Source organism: Bufo gargarizans, chromosome 1, assembly GCF_014858855.1.
Source record: "Bufo gargarizans isolate SCDJY-AF-19 chromosome 1, ASM1485885v1, whole genome shotgun sequence".
Taxonomy (NCBI): domain Eukaryota; kingdom Metazoa; phylum Chordata; class Amphibia; order Anura; family Bufonidae; genus Bufo; species Bufo gargarizans.
The window spans coordinates 69274173-69290767 of record NC_058080.1 but is presented as its reverse complement, the minus strand read 5'-3'; the positions used below and the strand labels follow the sequence as shown (position 1 = coordinate 69290767).

The following is a 16595-nucleotide window of genomic DNA, read 5'->3' as shown; positions in this document are numbered from 1 at the left end:
AAAAAAATTATTAAAATGGAAAATCTGCCAAAAAAGTGAAATTTTGAAATTGTATCTCTATTTTCCATTAATTCTTGTGGAACACCTAAAGGGTTAACAAGGTTTGTAAAATCAGTTTTGAATTCCTTGAGGGGTGTAGTTTATAGAATGTGGTCATTTTTGGGTGGTTTTTATTATGTAAGCCTCGCAAAGTGACTTCAGACCTGAACTGGTCCCTAAAAATTGGGTTTTTGAAAATTTCTGAAAAATTTCAAGATTTGCTTCTAAACTTCTAAGCCTTGTAACATCCCCCAAAAATAAAATATAATTCCCAAAATGATCCAAACATGAAGTAGACATATGGGGAATGTAAAGTAATAACTATTTTTGGAGGTATTACTATGAATTATAGAAGTAGAGAAATTGAAACTTGGAAATTTGCAATTTTTTTTACAAATTTTTGGTAAATTTGGTATTTTTTTTTATAAATACATTTTATTTTTATTTTTTTACTTCATTTTACCAGTGTCATGAAGTACAATATGTGATGAAAAAACAGTCTCAGAATGGCCTGAATAAGTCAAAGTGTTTTAAAGTTATCAGCACTTAAAATGACACTGGTCAGATTTGCAAAAAATGGCCAAGTCCTTAAGGTGAAATAGGGCTGAGTCCTTAAGGGGTTAAACATCACTCGGGTGGCCATAATATGGCCACACTCTAGCATCCATATTACAGGCCCGACGGCAGATTCACTGACCCAAAGTAACAGTAAGTTCAGATCATTAGACCCGCGTGAGGCCCGAACTTGTGGCTGTAAATGTGTCTGAATGAGGCCTTAGGCCTCATGCACACGACCGTTGTGTGCACCCGTGGCCGTTGTGCCGTTTTCCGTTTTTTTCTGCGGCTCCATTGACTTTCAATGGGGCCGTAGAAAACTCGGCTTGTGCACCGTTTTTACACCGCGCCCGTGACCCGTGTTTCGAGGCCGTGAAAAAAATATAACCTGTCCTATTTTTTTCACGGCCAACGGTTCACGGGCCCATTCAAGTCAATGGGTCCGTGAAAGAACACGGATGCACACAAGATTGGCATCCGTGTCCGTGATCCGTGGCCGTAGGTTGCTTTCATACAGACGGATCCGAAGATCCGTCTGCATAAAAGCTTTTTCTGATCTAAGTTTTCACTTCGTGAAAACTCATTTCCGACAGTATATTCTAACACAGAAGCGTTCCCATGGTGATGGGGACGCTTCAGGTTAGAATATACTGAAAAACTGTGTACATGACTGCCCCCTGCTGCCTGGCAGGTGCTGCCAGGCAGCAGGGGGCAGACCCCCCCCCCCCTGTTTTTAACTCATTTGTGGCCAGTGCGGCCGCCCCCCCCCCCTCCCTCCCCTGTAGTTAACTTCTTGGTAGCCAGCCCCCCCTCCCTCCCCTGTAGTTAACTAATTGGTGTCCAGTGGGCCCCCCCTCCGTCCGCTATAGATAACTCATTGGTGTCCAGTGGGCCCCCCCTCCGTCCGCTATAGATAACTCATTGGTGTCCAGTGGGCCCCCCCTCCGTCCGCTATAGATAACTCATTGGTGGCCAGTGGGCCCTCTCCCCTCCCACCCCCTCCTAATTAAAATCGCCCCTTATCATTGGTGGCAGTGGTGAGTACCGATCGGAGTCCCAGTGTAATCGCTGGGGCTCCGATCGGTAACCATGGCAACCGGGACGCTACTGCAGTCCCGGTTGCCATGGTAGCTTAGCAATTTGTAGAAGCTTTATACTTACCTGAAGAGCAGCGATGTCTGTGACCGGCCGGGAGCTCCTCCTAGTGGTAAGTGACAGGTCTGTGCTATAAGCAATGCGCCGCACAGACCTTTCACTTAGGCCTCATGCACACGACCGTTTTTTTTTAAGGTCCGCAAAAACGGGGTCCGTAGGTCCGTGATCCGTGACCGTTTTTTCGTCCGTGGGTCTTCCTTGTTTTTTGGAGGATCCACGGACATGTAAAATGAAAAAAAAATCTAAGTCAAGTTTGCCATTGAAATGATAGGAAAAAACGGACACGGATCACGGACACGGATGCCAATCTTGTGTGCATCAGTGTTTTTTCACGGACCCATTGACTTGAATGGGTCCGTGAACCGTTGGCCGTGAAAAAAATAGGACAGGTCATATTTTTTTCACGGCCAGGAAACACGGATCACGGATGCGGCTGCCAAACGGTGCATTTTCCGATTTTTCCACGGACCCATTGAAAGTCAATGGGTCCGTGAAAAAAAACGGAAAACGGCACAACGGCCACGGATGCACACAACGGTCGTGTGCATGAGGCCTTACCAGTAGGAGGAGCTCCCGGCCGGTCACAGACATCGCTGCTCTTCAGGTAAGTATGAAGCTTCTACAAATTGCTAAGCTACCATGGCAACCGGGACTGCAGTAGCGTCCCGGTTGCCATGGTTACCGATCGGAGCCCCAGCGATTACACTGGGACTCCGATCGGTACTCACCACTGCCACCAATGATAGGGGGGCGAATTTAATTAGGAGGGGGAGGGAGGGGAGAGGGCCCACTGGCCACCAACGAGTTATCTACAGCGGAGGGAGGGGGGGCCCACTGGACACCAATGAGTTATCTATAGCGGACGGAGGGGGGGCCCACTGGACACCAATGAGTTATCTATAGCGGACGGAGGGGGGGCCCACTGGCCACCAACGAGTTAACTACAGGGGAGGGAGGGGGGCCCACTGGACACCAACGAGTTTACTACAGGGGAGGGAGGGGGGGGGGGCGGCCGCACAGGGGAGGGAGGGGGGGGGGGCGGCCGCACTGGCCACCAATGAGTTAACTACAGGGGAGGGAGGGGGGGCGGCCGCACTGGCCACCAATGAGTTAAAAACAGGGGGGGGGGGTCTGCCCCCTGCTGCCTGGCAGCACCTGCCAGGCAGCAGGGGGCAGTCATGTACACAGTTTTTCAGTATATTCTAACCTGAAGCGTCCCCATCACCATGGGAACGCCTCTGTGTTAGAATATACTGTCGGATCTGATTTTCACGATGTAGCTCATATCCGACAGTATATTCTAACATAGAGGCGTTCCCATGGTGATGGGGACGCTTCAAGTTAAAATATACCATCGGATTGGAGAAAACTCCAATCCGATGGTATAAAAGAACTCCAGACTTTACATTGAAAGTCAATGGGGACGGATCCGTTTGAAATGGCACCATATTGTGTCAACTTCAAACGGATCCGTCCCCATTGACTTGCATTGTAATTCAGGACGGATCCGTTTGGCTCCGCACGGCCAGGCGGACGCCAAAACGACTTTTTTTTCATGTCCGTGGATCCTCCAAAAATCAAGGAAGACCCACGGACGAAAAAACGGTCACGGATCACGGACCCACGGACCCCGTTTTTGCGGGCCGTGAAAAAAAACTGTCGTGTGCATGAGGCCTTAGTCCCAGGATTTTTTTGTGTGTGCACTTTTTCACAATTTCAAGTGCACTTAAATTCTGTTGATTTCCTGTTAGCTCTCGGGCTGTATGTCTTCACATCACTCTGCACATAGCCTCGAGGAGTTGTTTTATTTTTTTTTGGTGCCTTTAGAAAGTGCAGCTTATCCCGCAAAAAAACTAGCACTAATGCAGCTATGTAAACGGAAAAATAAAAAACTTATGGCTCTGGGAAGGCAGGGAGTAAAAAAACAGAAATGTTAAAAAATCTAAAATCGCCATGTCAGGAAGGAGTAATTTTCTAAGTGATGAAGTATAATTTGTCTTTTGATTATTTTTCATTTAGTTGTGGATAAAGGAACAAGTCCGATCATCTGCCCTAGACAAATACGTGTGTGAGACGCAGCAACAGGTCATCCAAGGAGTCCTAATCCGACTGAGTGGTCTCAGCGAGGAGTAAGTGAGCAGAAATGTGACTTTTATTTTTATTTTTTTAAAGCTTTTCATTATTAACGTCCGTAATTAGTTTATATTTCTACATATTCCTTACTCTTGTTACACTTTAATATATTTTATTAGCAGTCAGATCTCTGTTTACCGGTCTGTTTTCCCGTTCCCCTTTACGTATTATGTTGCATTCACACGACCGTGTCATTTTATCTGCCTCCAATCCGCATCCGTTCCGCATTTTGCAGAATAGATGCAGATCTATTTATTCCTAGGGGGGAATAAAATGTGCGGACAACATTCAGTATGTCGTCCGCAATCCGCGTTTCCGCATTTCTCGTCCGCAAAAATATGAAGCTTGTACTACTATTGTCTGCACAGATCGGTTCGCAGCCCCATTCAAGTCAATGGATCTGCAAATTGGGGAAGACATACGAAAACCATTCATCCGTTTTTTGCTGATCCGTTTCCGTGTAATTGAAGTCCCTGCCCCCTGAGCTTGGTGCAAAAGATTCTGATATTACTATTGCAAAATGCAGACACACGGAACGGATGCGGCAACACAACGGAAACAAATTACTGACACACAGTTCCGTTATTTGCGGACCGCAAAACGGAAAAGGATTACACACGGTCATGTGAATGTACCCTCACTAGCAGAATCCAAATTGAAACCTCTTAGACAGGGGCTTATTATCACTTTATTCCTCTTGCACTCGACCGTATTTCAGCACCATACAAGTTCCAGTGTATATGGATCTGCAGTTCACCACATAGGGAACCAAACTGTATGCCTCAGATTTTAAAGGGGTTATCCCATGAATTTAATACTTTTTTTAAACTCACTTTTGTGCTTCTCTGGGGGACTTTATTCACTTTCTGTGGGTGGGCAGCAGCTCACATGAGACAATTAAACACCTGCATCTCCCAGGATAGCTCTTGTTAAAGGATAACTGACATATTTTTTTATTTATTTGCTAGTTTATTAGAGCTAGGCATGTATACCTGAGTTAGTCTGTCAATGATTGCCAAAAGATCTGTAATTACCCTTTCATTAATGTCCCCGTCCCTTTCCACTGCTCCCTTAAAAGACCGGTGCTAGGGCTGATCTGTCTCCGGCTAGGATGACAGAGGGGCGGTCCTTCACACTGCATGCCTGCATTAGGCTTTAGAGTGAGGAGGCGTGTCTCTCAGTAATCCAGTCTGATTGGCTACAGCACGTTTGTATGTGACCTGAGGGAATGCAGTTTTGGCCTCAGAGAACTGGCAGAGGAGCCATCTTGAGAAGATCCTCATAATGTAGGATTCAAAACAGCCGTAACTAAGGGGAAAACTCAAGGAAAACCGTGGTAAGTGAAGAAACTAAAGATTGCTTTATGCATAATGCTGCTGCAGCAGTAACATATGCTAAAATAGATTTTTTTTTTATGAAAATATGACAGTTATCCTTTAACCCCCTTCTTCCCCAACATAGATAGTACTCCCTCCCATATAGCTCGAGAGATACATATGGTATGTAATTTCTTCTCCACTATTTATAGAGCTATATAGTTCTATGAATGAATGGAAGAAAGGTGTCCAGAACACTTTGCTATGAGAAAATTAAGCCAACACCCTCTTCACTTTGATAGGACCAGGCAGTGTAAACATCATTATACCTGACCCTGTCAATCAAAGTGCAGAGGGTGCGGCAGTTGCAGAGAGAGCAGAGCCTCTAGGTGTAGTGGTAACGCCCCTGTTGCTCCTAGTGGCTCATTTGCATATATTAAAGCATCATTTTTCTCAGCAATGTGGACACATATGAACATGGGACCAACACAGATGTCTTCATCTGCCAAGTGCACATGTAACAGGTCAGCCAGTGTCATAGGTACAAAACTGCTCAAAGATGCCATTTATGCACTTTTCATTTCTTCAAGTAACGCCAGGGCTGATTGATAAAAAATATTGTTCTCAGGATCCAAGATTGAGCAATTCTCCTATTTATATTCTTTCAGTTCCAATAAATTTGCTCTTCAAAGGCACAAGTTCTTGCTGAGATCTATCCTGCGCACGCTCTCTTTGCGGAACATCGCCATAGCAACCCTGACCCAAATGAGAATGTGGAGGAAGATTGTCATTGTCCAGGAGCTGAGAGAGCAGCATGCCCTGGAGAGATGCAAATGGCATTTACAGGATGAGGAGCAGTGGCAGACTCAGAAGGAGATGGTAATTGCAGATGTCACTTTACTGCGCGATGCCCAAGATCTCTCCAAAATAATCTCCAGCCAATACATCATACCAAGCGCTTGGGCACAGCCATGGGTTCGGAGCTTGCCACCCAGGGCTTGTGTTGTAAATCTGATTTCTTCCCCAATCTTCTTATCTTGCAGCATCAATTATAAAAACATTTATGAAACTGTCTAAAAAATAAGCCCGTCTCTGTTGCCCATAGAGTCCAATCACAGCGCAGCTTATAATTTTTCAGGACTAGTATATGAAATAAAAGCTGTGATGTGATTAGTCACTATGGACGATAGATAAGATTTTATTTTAGACCATTTCAGAAATGGGAAGAGGCCTAAACGCTCACCGGAATGATGTGGCCTCTTCAAATGCTGATTGGTGGGGGTGATGGGAGTCGGACCCACACCGATCAGATATCGATGACCTATACTGAGTATAGGATAAAAAATAACAACCTTTAATAGGGTTGTTTGTTTTTTTTGTTTTTTTTGTTTTTTTTTTATTAACTTTTTGCAAACATCTGTGTATTTCTGATATTCTTTGTGTATGTATGCATATACTTGTCAACTCTCCTGCAACATCTGGGAGGCTTCTGAAAAAAGGAGAAACCTCCTGGACTTCTGGAAGCAGGGCTGTACTGGTCCGCCACAATACCAGAGGATCCTCCAGTGGGTCTATTGTCTGAACACAAAGTGGGCCCCAAAAGTCCAGAAGAAAAATCTCAAATTGGAGCTACCTTTGTAGCTAATCACTTGCCACTAGGGTCTGTATCTTGATTCAAAACAATTAGACTTTGTTGATGATATAGGGATTGGGCCTGAAGAATAATTTCCACTGGTGGGCCCAAGGAACTCCAGTCTGACATTCTCCAGAAGAGTTGGCAAATTTCCCTTTAAAGGGGTTGTCTCATCTCATACATTGGTGCCATATCACTATGATACGCCACCACAGTCCGATATGTGCGGGTCCCATGTCTGCTCCTATCTCCAGAACGTTCCACCCAAAGTGAAGGAGAGTAGATTGTAACCATGTGTGACAATATGGCTCAGTATGGTGATGGCAACCACCTGTTCAGCAGATAACAGCGGAAATTAATCAGGTCTCTGGTGTCCTATAATATCTAAGAAGCTATAATAATACCATACAATAGAGAAGGAGTTAAATAGGTCAACCTGAAGATGGGATGTCTAAGTTGGGCAGTACATTCATCCCCATAAAGAAGGCCATATGATGAAATATAATAAAAGATGATCTCCTGAAGAATAGATGACCAATTGGTTCCCCTGGTAGGGTTCCCCCACCTGCTGTCAATTGGTGGCAGGTGCCCCACAATGTAGCACGGCCAAACTGGAGCGCCATAGATGTCCTACTCGGCCATGTCAATCTTAGGGAGAGTGTTGGCCACCTGCATTAATCTTAAACACTGAAGCTCATGTTAAGGGTCCATTCACGCGTCCGTTGTTTCTTTCCTGATCTGTTCCGTATCCCTCTGCTGACAATATGTTGCACTCCAGTGTAGACAGTTCATTCAGCAAAGGACTTGGTGTCACTGTGCGTCACGTTAGTGTCATACCGCCATCACCATATGACAAGGGATCGGTGTGCATAAATTATGATCTCTGAAAAGGGACATTGTGTGAAAAACTATATATAAGAATATCATGACAGAGAGGAGGTATGAATGAAAGGACTGGTATATTAGTAGAGTGGTGCCCACCTAGTACGGTATGTAAGTGCCGATTGTCATACTTGTAAAATTATTGGATAAACAATGTACAGAGCGCTATATAATAGATTTGGCTATTTCCAGCAGTCCCATAGAGGTGAATGAAGAGGTGGCCATGCATGTGCGCTGCGCACTCTATTCACTTCTACAGGACTTTCAAAAATAGCCGAGCATTCACTTGGCTATTTTTGGAACTCCAATAGAAGTGAATGAAGAAAACGCTCACATGCACGCTGCTCTCTACCTTTACGTTGGAGGCCCTGTTCTAGCGATAGGTGCGGGCCCTACATATCTGACATTGGGATATGCCACCGTTGTATGAGATGAGAGAACCCCTTTAAAGCAGCCCTCCATGTACTTTAACTGTATGTGGCAACAGCATTCTTGGACCATTCTCTCTCCACCTCTTTTTGTGACATTCCTAATATGATAGGGCCTCAGAGCAGAGATGTCAAATTGCGGATCAGCAAAACACTGATACCGGCTGTGTGCGTTCCGCGATTGTGGACAAGAGTAGGACATGGTCTATATTTTTTGCGGGGTTTCGTAACAGAACAACGGATGCCGACAGCACACTGTGTTCTGTCTGCATCTTTTGCGGCCCCATTGAAATGAATGGGGCCGCACCTGTTCCGAAAAATTGCGGAATGGATGAGGACCCAGAATTACAGTTGTGCGAATGCACTCTTAGTATGTTCTTCTATTTTTAATAGAAAGCTCACATCTTAGAAGAAGAGAACAAACTGGAAGAAGAAACCTGGCAAGCGCACAGTGATTTTCAGCAGCAGCTACTTTTAGATTTTACCGATGCAAATAATGGCATCCGGCATCACATGGAGCGAACAATTGGACAAATGCTCATACACCGCGCACAGCAGGAAGCAGCAAAGACCATGATGGAAGATAATGGCGAATTTAAGGTATGAGTCATGTACTTGTTCTCTCCTGCCATCTGAATATTAGCCATCTCCATAGAAGATCCTTTCCCTAGAGCTCACTTCACTCTCTCCTCCTCTCCTCTAGTTAGAGACTCGCATTGTTGCAATGAACCATCACATACTGAGGTTTCAGAGAGTTTTTTTGGAGAATGATTTAAATAAAATAAAATTAATCTTCCAGAAACAGTTCCATGTTTTCCAAAGTCAATAGGACTGAGCTGCAGTACCAGTCCCAGAGGTGGAGCCTACACCTGTCAGACATTTAATTAAAATTTCTGGCTATATTTAAAAAAAAAAAGTCTAAAATTGTAAAGATTTTACGCCGGCCACTAGGACCCAAGATATGTCATGACTTCCTGTTTTTTTAGAGCAGCCACATGGCCCATAGACGCAATGGACAGGAGAGGACCCCATTGACATTTATTGGAGATTTTTCTAGGCTTGGTCTGTGACCTGTGCTGAAGTCAGGAGGGAGTAGATAAGCTGTGATATCATTTATTGCGAGTGGTGGACATGAGGGTACCCTATTGACTTCTATGGGAGATTTTTCTAGGCATGCTCTGTGACCTGAACAATGGTCAGGAGGGAGTAGATAAGTTGTGATATCACCTATTATAAATGGTGTACAGGAGGGGACCACACTCAATTTTGTGGAAGGTTTTCTAGGCATGCTCTGTGATGAGGTCAGGAGGGAGTAGATAAGCTGTGATATTGTGAATGGGGGATTATGTTTTACATATACAGTACAGACCAAAAGTTTGGACACACCTTCTCATTCAAAGAGTTTTCTTTATTTTCATGACTATGAAAGGCATCAAAACTATGAATTAACACATGGAAGTATATACATAACAAAAAAGTGTGAAACAACTGAAAATATGTCATATTCTAGGTTCTTCAAAGTAGCCACCTTTTGCTTTGATTACTGCTTTGCACACTCTTGGCATTCTCTTGATGAGCTTCAAGAGGTAGTCACCTGAAATGGTTTTCACTTCACAGGTGTGCCCTGTCAGGTTTAATAAGTGGGATTTCTTGCCTTATAAATGGGGTTGGGACCATCAGTTGCGTTGTGGAGAAGTCAGGTGGATACACAGCTGATAGTCCTACTGAATAGACAGTTAGAATTTGTATTATGGCAAGAAAAAAGCAGCTAAGTAAAGAAAAACGAGTGGCTATCATTACTTTAAGAAATGAAGGTCAGTCAGTCTGAAAAATTGGGAAAACTTTCAAAGTGTCCCCAAGTGCAGTCACAAAAACCATCAAGCGCTACAAAGAAACTGGCTCACATGCGGACCGCCCCAGGAAAGGAAGACCAAGAGTCACCTCTGCTGTGGAGGATAAGGTAATCCGAGTCACCAGCCTCAGAAATCGCAGGTTAACAGCAGCTCAGATTAGAGACCAGGTCAATGCCACACAGAGTTCTAGCAGCAGACACATCTCTAGAACAACTGTTAAGAGGAGACTGTGTGAATCAGGCCTTCATGGTAGAATATCTGCTAGGAAACCACTGCTAAGGACAGGCAACAAGCAGAAGATACTTGTTTGGGCTAAAGAACACAAGGAATGGACATTAGACCAGTGGAAATCTGTGCTTTGGTCTGATGAGTCCAAATTTGAGATCTTTGGTTCCAACCACCGTGTCTTTGTGCGACGCAGAAAAGGTGAACGGATGGACTCTACATGCCTGGTTCCCACCGTGAAGCATGGAGGAGGAAATGTGATGGTGTGGGGGTGCTTTGCTGGTGACACTGTTGGGGAATTATTCAAAATTGAAGGCATGCTGAACCAGCATGGCTACCAATGCATCTTGCAGCGGCATGCTATTCCATTCGGTTTGCGTTTAGTTGGACCATCATTTATTTTTCAACAGGACAATGACCCCAAAGACACCTCCAGGCTGTGTAAGGGCTATTTGACCATGGAGAGTGATGGGGTGCTGCGCCAGATGACCTGGCCTCCACAGTCACCGGACCTGAACCCAATCGAGATGGTTTGGGGTGAGCTGGACCGCAGAGTGAAGGCAAAAGGGCCAACAAGTGCTAAGCATCTCTGGAAGCTCCTTCAAGACTGTTGGAAGACCATTTCAGGTGACTACCTCTTGAAGCTCAACAAGAGAATGCCAACAGTGTGCAAAGCAGTAATCAAAGCAAAAGGTGGCTACTTTGAAGAACCTAGAATATGACATATTTTCAGTTGTTTCACACTTTTTTGTTATGTATATAATTCCACGTGTTAATTCATAGTTTTGATGCTCTCAGTGTGAATCTACAATTTTCATAGTCATGAAAATAAAGAAAACTCTTTGAATGAGAAGGTGTGTCCGAACTTTTGGTCTGTACTGTGTATATATATGTGATCTGTCTTTGGTTTTCTGCCTGTGGCTACTGAAAAGCTACCTATGCAGAAAAGGAAATCTTGACCTATTATTAGGCCTAGTGGCCAGTGTGAAAACTGCATGATTTTAGGCATTTTTAATATAAAGAATGACCTTGAAAATTGAAACACAAATGACCCAAAATTCTAAAATATATATATTTTAATGTAAAAATGTGAATAAAACAGTAGATAATTTTCTGATGACACATTCCCTTTAAATGGGGTTGTATAAGATTAGAAAAAAGGGTGATGTGTAAACATATTACATCATACCAGATGCCAATAGGCCGGCACATTCTATTTTAGACCCTAGGTTGTGGACACAAATAATTGAGCGCTATCCAGATGGTGTTTTTGTGCTTGGATAACATGAAATTCAGTTATTTTTCCATGGATGGAAATGTACGTGACTGTTCTGCTTCACCTCCCACCATGCTACATGCAAGCAACATGTGTTTCAATGTTCTTCTTTTTTACTTTTCACCTTATTAAATGGCAGGAACGTCTGGTGGAAGCTGCAGTCGAGAGTGTGTATGTCACAAGCAACAACGTCAACAAGTTAGTCCAAGGCTACAATGAAAACATAGAAAAAATCTTAAAGGATCATGAAAAGGAGAAGAGCAAACATTTGAAGGCAATAAAAGGTAAGATCTAGTACTCAAGCTACCCTACACGTCTTAAACTATCTTTGGACAGCATGGTACAGATTTATCCTTCCTCACCTTTCCTCTCACTGGACATGTCCTGATAACTAGCTTTTCGGGGGAAAAAACATGATTTTGGGATATTGAGTCACAAAGTGTAAATCCTGTATAAGTCTATGTGCGGTCACACAGTAGTTGTGTTGTGCATTGCAGCCTGTTAAGTGTCATTTATTACCTCTGGATTGAGATCATGGGTGTCATGACTGACCTGAAGCTTCTAGAAGACTGGTCAGGTCTCTTTCATATACAATACTGCATTGTTTTTACTTACTATTGGCCGTGGCTTTGTAAGGGTGTGTTGTACCTGGCTTAGTGCTACTTTCTTGCCATTTAGCACTTGTCCCTGGACTGAGAACATATATACATAGGAAAGAACATACCTTCATACCTACAAGTTCGACAGAGTGTAGAGACAGAAGGAGTAGACTGGCTGCAAGTCCTCCTTTTCAGGTGGCCATATCCCGTAACTCTGAGGTGGGCTTCTATCCCTCCGAGTGTCTCGGCTCTAAATGGCAACAGCAGACTCGACCCTCCCTGTAGGCTCAGCCTGTCCCATGCGTCCTGCTGCAAGAAAGAAACTTCCACACACACACATGACTTCTATGACCCCAAATTTTCTCCTCCACTTGGCTTCTCCCAGCCAAAGCCTCCTGTTTCTCAACCGCCCTCTTGGACCAGCAGCAGGGTCAGAACAAGACAGAACCTGCTGCTTCCCCTTAGGGGCTAAGCTACACTGACTCACTACCTCTAAACTCCTCCTCTCCTTCCCTCTCTAGAGGGAGAGAGAAAATGGACAATCCATTCCATTCCCTCCTCTTGCACTGCCAAGAGTTGCTGCCACCTTGTGGTAACCAGGCACATTACATGAACATGACAATTACTTGGAGTAAATATGCACATTATCAGAAGATGACGTGAATTACATTGGATGACAGATATTAGCACATAGGAAATGGTAGCAAGGTGTCAAAAGGAGTGGAAATGGCACTCTAGGTCATTACAGCAGCAATTCGATATGAAGAAGGCTCACTTTCTGCTGCCTCTAAAGCACTATTGGATCCTACATTTCTGTGTTGGTTTAGAGGATGGGAGAAGGGTGTTGAAATGGAGTGATGGGGTACACATAAGCCCATTTTGGTTCGATATCCTTAATATAGATTTCCAAAATAGCTTTTGTCTGAGGTGGGGGGGAGGGGGTTGTTGCCGGCTAGGAATTAGGTTAAACTGTCTAGGTGCCCATAGACATCAAGGGTTTTGCATGCATGTCACAACATTGTTTTGAATGAGAAGTTCTGAACCAAATTGGAGCTAAGATAAGGGTGGACATATCTGTGACTTAGTGATTAGCACTGTTGCGTTGCAGCACTGGGTTCATTTGACCAAGGGCATCATTGGCATGGAGTTTGTATTTTCCACTGTTTCTGTTCTCATTATCTTTCCACATTACAGAAATATTCTAATAGGTTCTGATTGGCTTCGTATGAAATAGGGATGAGAGATGGGGCAGGAACTGATATAATGGGGACAATCTCAGTATAGAACTGTGGAATATGTTAGGAATAAATAAATATTCCTGAAAGGGACGTCCACCCTCAGACAACTTTAATAAAACCTATAGTTCACAGTCAGGCTGTTCAGTTTGCATGTTTTGAAAGTTCCAACAAACATTTAGCTGTGTCCTTCGTTACATTTGCGTTTGGCTTAACATATTCTGAGATGTTTGGCAAGAGAGAAAACAACATGATTTTTTTGATATTTTGTCATGAGATGTCTACTCTATAGGTGCCTATATGCAGCCAGCCAGCGGTTGTGTCTTGCATTGCAGTCTACCAAGGTTTTTGCTAGCCTGTTGAATTTGTTTAATCAGAAATTAGTGTTCTTCAAAGGGTTGTTCAATTATTAATGTAATCACCGCAGCCTCTTCAAATAGTTTTATTTCAGGCTGGCGCTCTGGGTGTGTGTCCTTTATCAGGGGTGTGTCCTTTCTGTTGCAGCTTTCTGTGTAACTGTCACAGCTTCTAACGGTAGATCTGGTTGGTGGCAGTAACGGATATAACTGAGCACATGCGACCATCTCAGCCATGTTACTGAGATAGACAAAGAAATAAGGAAAAGAACAAACAGCAGGTGGCGCTATACAGTTAAATTTTATTGAATAGCTCAATGGCTATACAAAAAATTTTTATTACACGCAAATACAAAAGTATTCAGATCCATGCTGATTTGAAAAATGTAGACTATTTTTCATGAGACAACTACTTCAACTAAATGTAAAGGTTATGTACACCTCTGGGGGCAATTTTCTATGATTGCATTGTACTTATTTTGGGCTAAAAATAATTTTTGCACTTGGTCTTTATTACAATTGTGGAATTCTTTTTTGTGTACAGAGCTGAGATGCCGTAGCAGCAGTCTGTGGATTTTCTCTCTTTTCCGTCAATTGGAGAGCTGACAGGCTCCTTATCTCTGTTCTCTGACCTTATAAACACTCATTATAGCTCAGTTGTTATCCTACTGATAAAAATGTGGCTTAAATAAGTGTTTATGACCTCTCAGTAATTTAGAGTTAAGGGTATTTAGATGACCAGCAGAAAGTGAAAGTACCAGTTGCCGAGTCAGAAAAACAGGTAACCCTTTGTGACAGAACGGCTCATTATTTTTAATAAAGGCCAATTGAAAATATGATTTTTAGCAAAAAAGTAGTATAATGCAATCCTAAACAAAAATTGCCTCCGAAGGTGTACGTAGCCTTTAAGATAAGGTAAGAGTAGACACCTCTATATATACCAAACATATTTAACTGTAATGCTAATGCAGTAGTATACATATGTTATTGGTGTCCATGGATGGCCCATGAATGACCAGTTTTTCTAATGTCACACAATCCTTTTGAGGGATAGAGATCATTGATAAGCATTGTCCATGGCCAGAAAACCAAATTGTTAAAGTTAAAGGGGTTGTCTGCTTGCAGAATTTCAAATATATGTGATATGATAGTTAGTAGGAGGGTGGGGGCACAGTCAGAATCCCCACCTGTTAGCCAGAGTTAGCCTTTCTTATTCCCGGACACAACCGTTCATTGTACAGCCCATTTATTTATGTAACCGAGTAAGTGCTTGATGTCCCTTGTGGTGATATTTCAGGGAGATTGAACACTTGCTTGTAGGTTCTCCCAGTTGCAGGATACCATGTGACCAGTTTATCAAACAGGGATTGTTCAAAGTGAACAAACCCTTTCATGTTAAAGCAAAAATGTATCATTATGTATCATTATTCTTAAATTAAATGTTTTATTTAACAGAAAGTGCATCAAAACTGGGAAGCAACCACAAACTCGCCAAAACCAAGCCCATGAAGAAACTTCCAGAACCATCTTCAAGTTACGATCTTCATGAAAAGTGTGTGCTCCGCTCTGCTTTTCATTTTCAATAGTTTTGATAAATCTCTGTCAGTATGCCATAATAGGGAAAATAGAATGGGTTTATCCAAAGTGGACCACACCTTTAAAAATTATAATACAAAGCTATCTACCCAAGTCTTCTCCAGTCATATTAGATTCCAGAAATGGTATTGATTGACCTTAAAGAGGTATTGCAACTTCTAGATATTGATGACCTGTCCTCCTAATAGGTCATCGGTATCAGATTGATGGGGGTCTGACACCCGACACCCCTGCCGATCAGCTGTTTTGGGCAGGCACCAGAAACTAAGCAGTGGATGGAGCTGAAACAGAAGGCTACGTACACGGTGTAGTGGTTGTGCCAGCCTACTGCAATTTGGCTCCCATTCAAGTGATAGGTCATCAATATCTAAAAACTGGAATACCCATTTATATGGATGTGGGCCTCCTTTTGTAAGCACAAAGACAATATGGTCATAACTTGAAGCCTTTCATCAGTGGCATAATGGTATAAGTGCGGTGGTAGCAATTGCATCTAAGCTTTAGTGCCTAACGGAGTCCAAAGACCCTTCTGCCATATAAGAAAACACCAACATTGAAGATAGCACATGGTAGGTGAGATGCCCTGTTACAGATGGGGCACAAAAGGTTCAAGTCGCACTTCTGTTTTTTATGATTTGCCATCTCTGGATGTGTTGCGAGAGGTTCTTGTACTCACAGTAGACATAAGTGGAGCAACATCTGTCCATATGCTGTGTTAGATCCGGATGTCGGGTCACAACAAAGATCAGCTGTGGCTTTGGAGACTTGAAGTGCCATGCGCTACCACAATTCCTGCAGTGGCCACTAAAGGAAAAAATTTGCTTTTTGCTTGCAACATTTCTGGGTCATATTTGCTGCCAAACCCATGGTGTTAAGTTGATCGCCAGAGAGCCATCATTTATGGAAGAGGTTATCCAAATGGGACAGCCATCATTCAACAGCATTCTGCTGGTTATAACAGAAAGTTAGCCAGCGTCATCTTGCCACATTTCCTTCCATCCTATCTACGGTATGTAAAGATATACTAATGATTAGTATATTTAAAAAAAAAACTTGATTTAATATCTGTTTCATTAGGCTGATTTCTCAACAAAAGCAGTTGCTGGAAAAGCTCAGACACTTTCAACAGATCCGTTTGGAAACCCTGAAACAGAAGAAATCTTTTCTACATCTTCTAGAAGAACAGCTGGAGAACAAGCTAAAGGTAGCGGTTTGGGGTGTCTTCACAATGTGAAGGGTCATGTTGGAAGAATGTAATATAAAATGTTACGTCTATGCACACCCTAGAACTCTGTGTCCATTTATCTAGCTTTG

The 16595-nt window shown here is 43.1% G+C and overlaps 1 protein-coding gene across 1 annotated transcript in view; it reads left to right on the top strand.

Moving 5' to 3' along the window:
• Positions 1-16595, top strand: part of EVC (EvC ciliary complex subunit 1) — a 118918-nt gene that overhangs the window by 97450 nt on the left and 4873 nt on the right. The window contains exons 13-18 of the mRNA XM_044282550.1: positions 3769-3878; positions 5867-6077; positions 8535-8741; positions 11635-11779; positions 15141-15237; positions 16359-16485. Coding sequence (XP_044138485.1) covers positions 3769-3878; positions 5867-6077; positions 8535-8741; positions 11635-11779; positions 15141-15237; positions 16359-16485 — 897 coding nt within the window. The remainder of the gene's footprint in view (positions 1-3768; positions 3879-5866; positions 6078-8534; positions 8742-11634; positions 11780-15140; positions 15238-16358; positions 16486-16595) is intronic.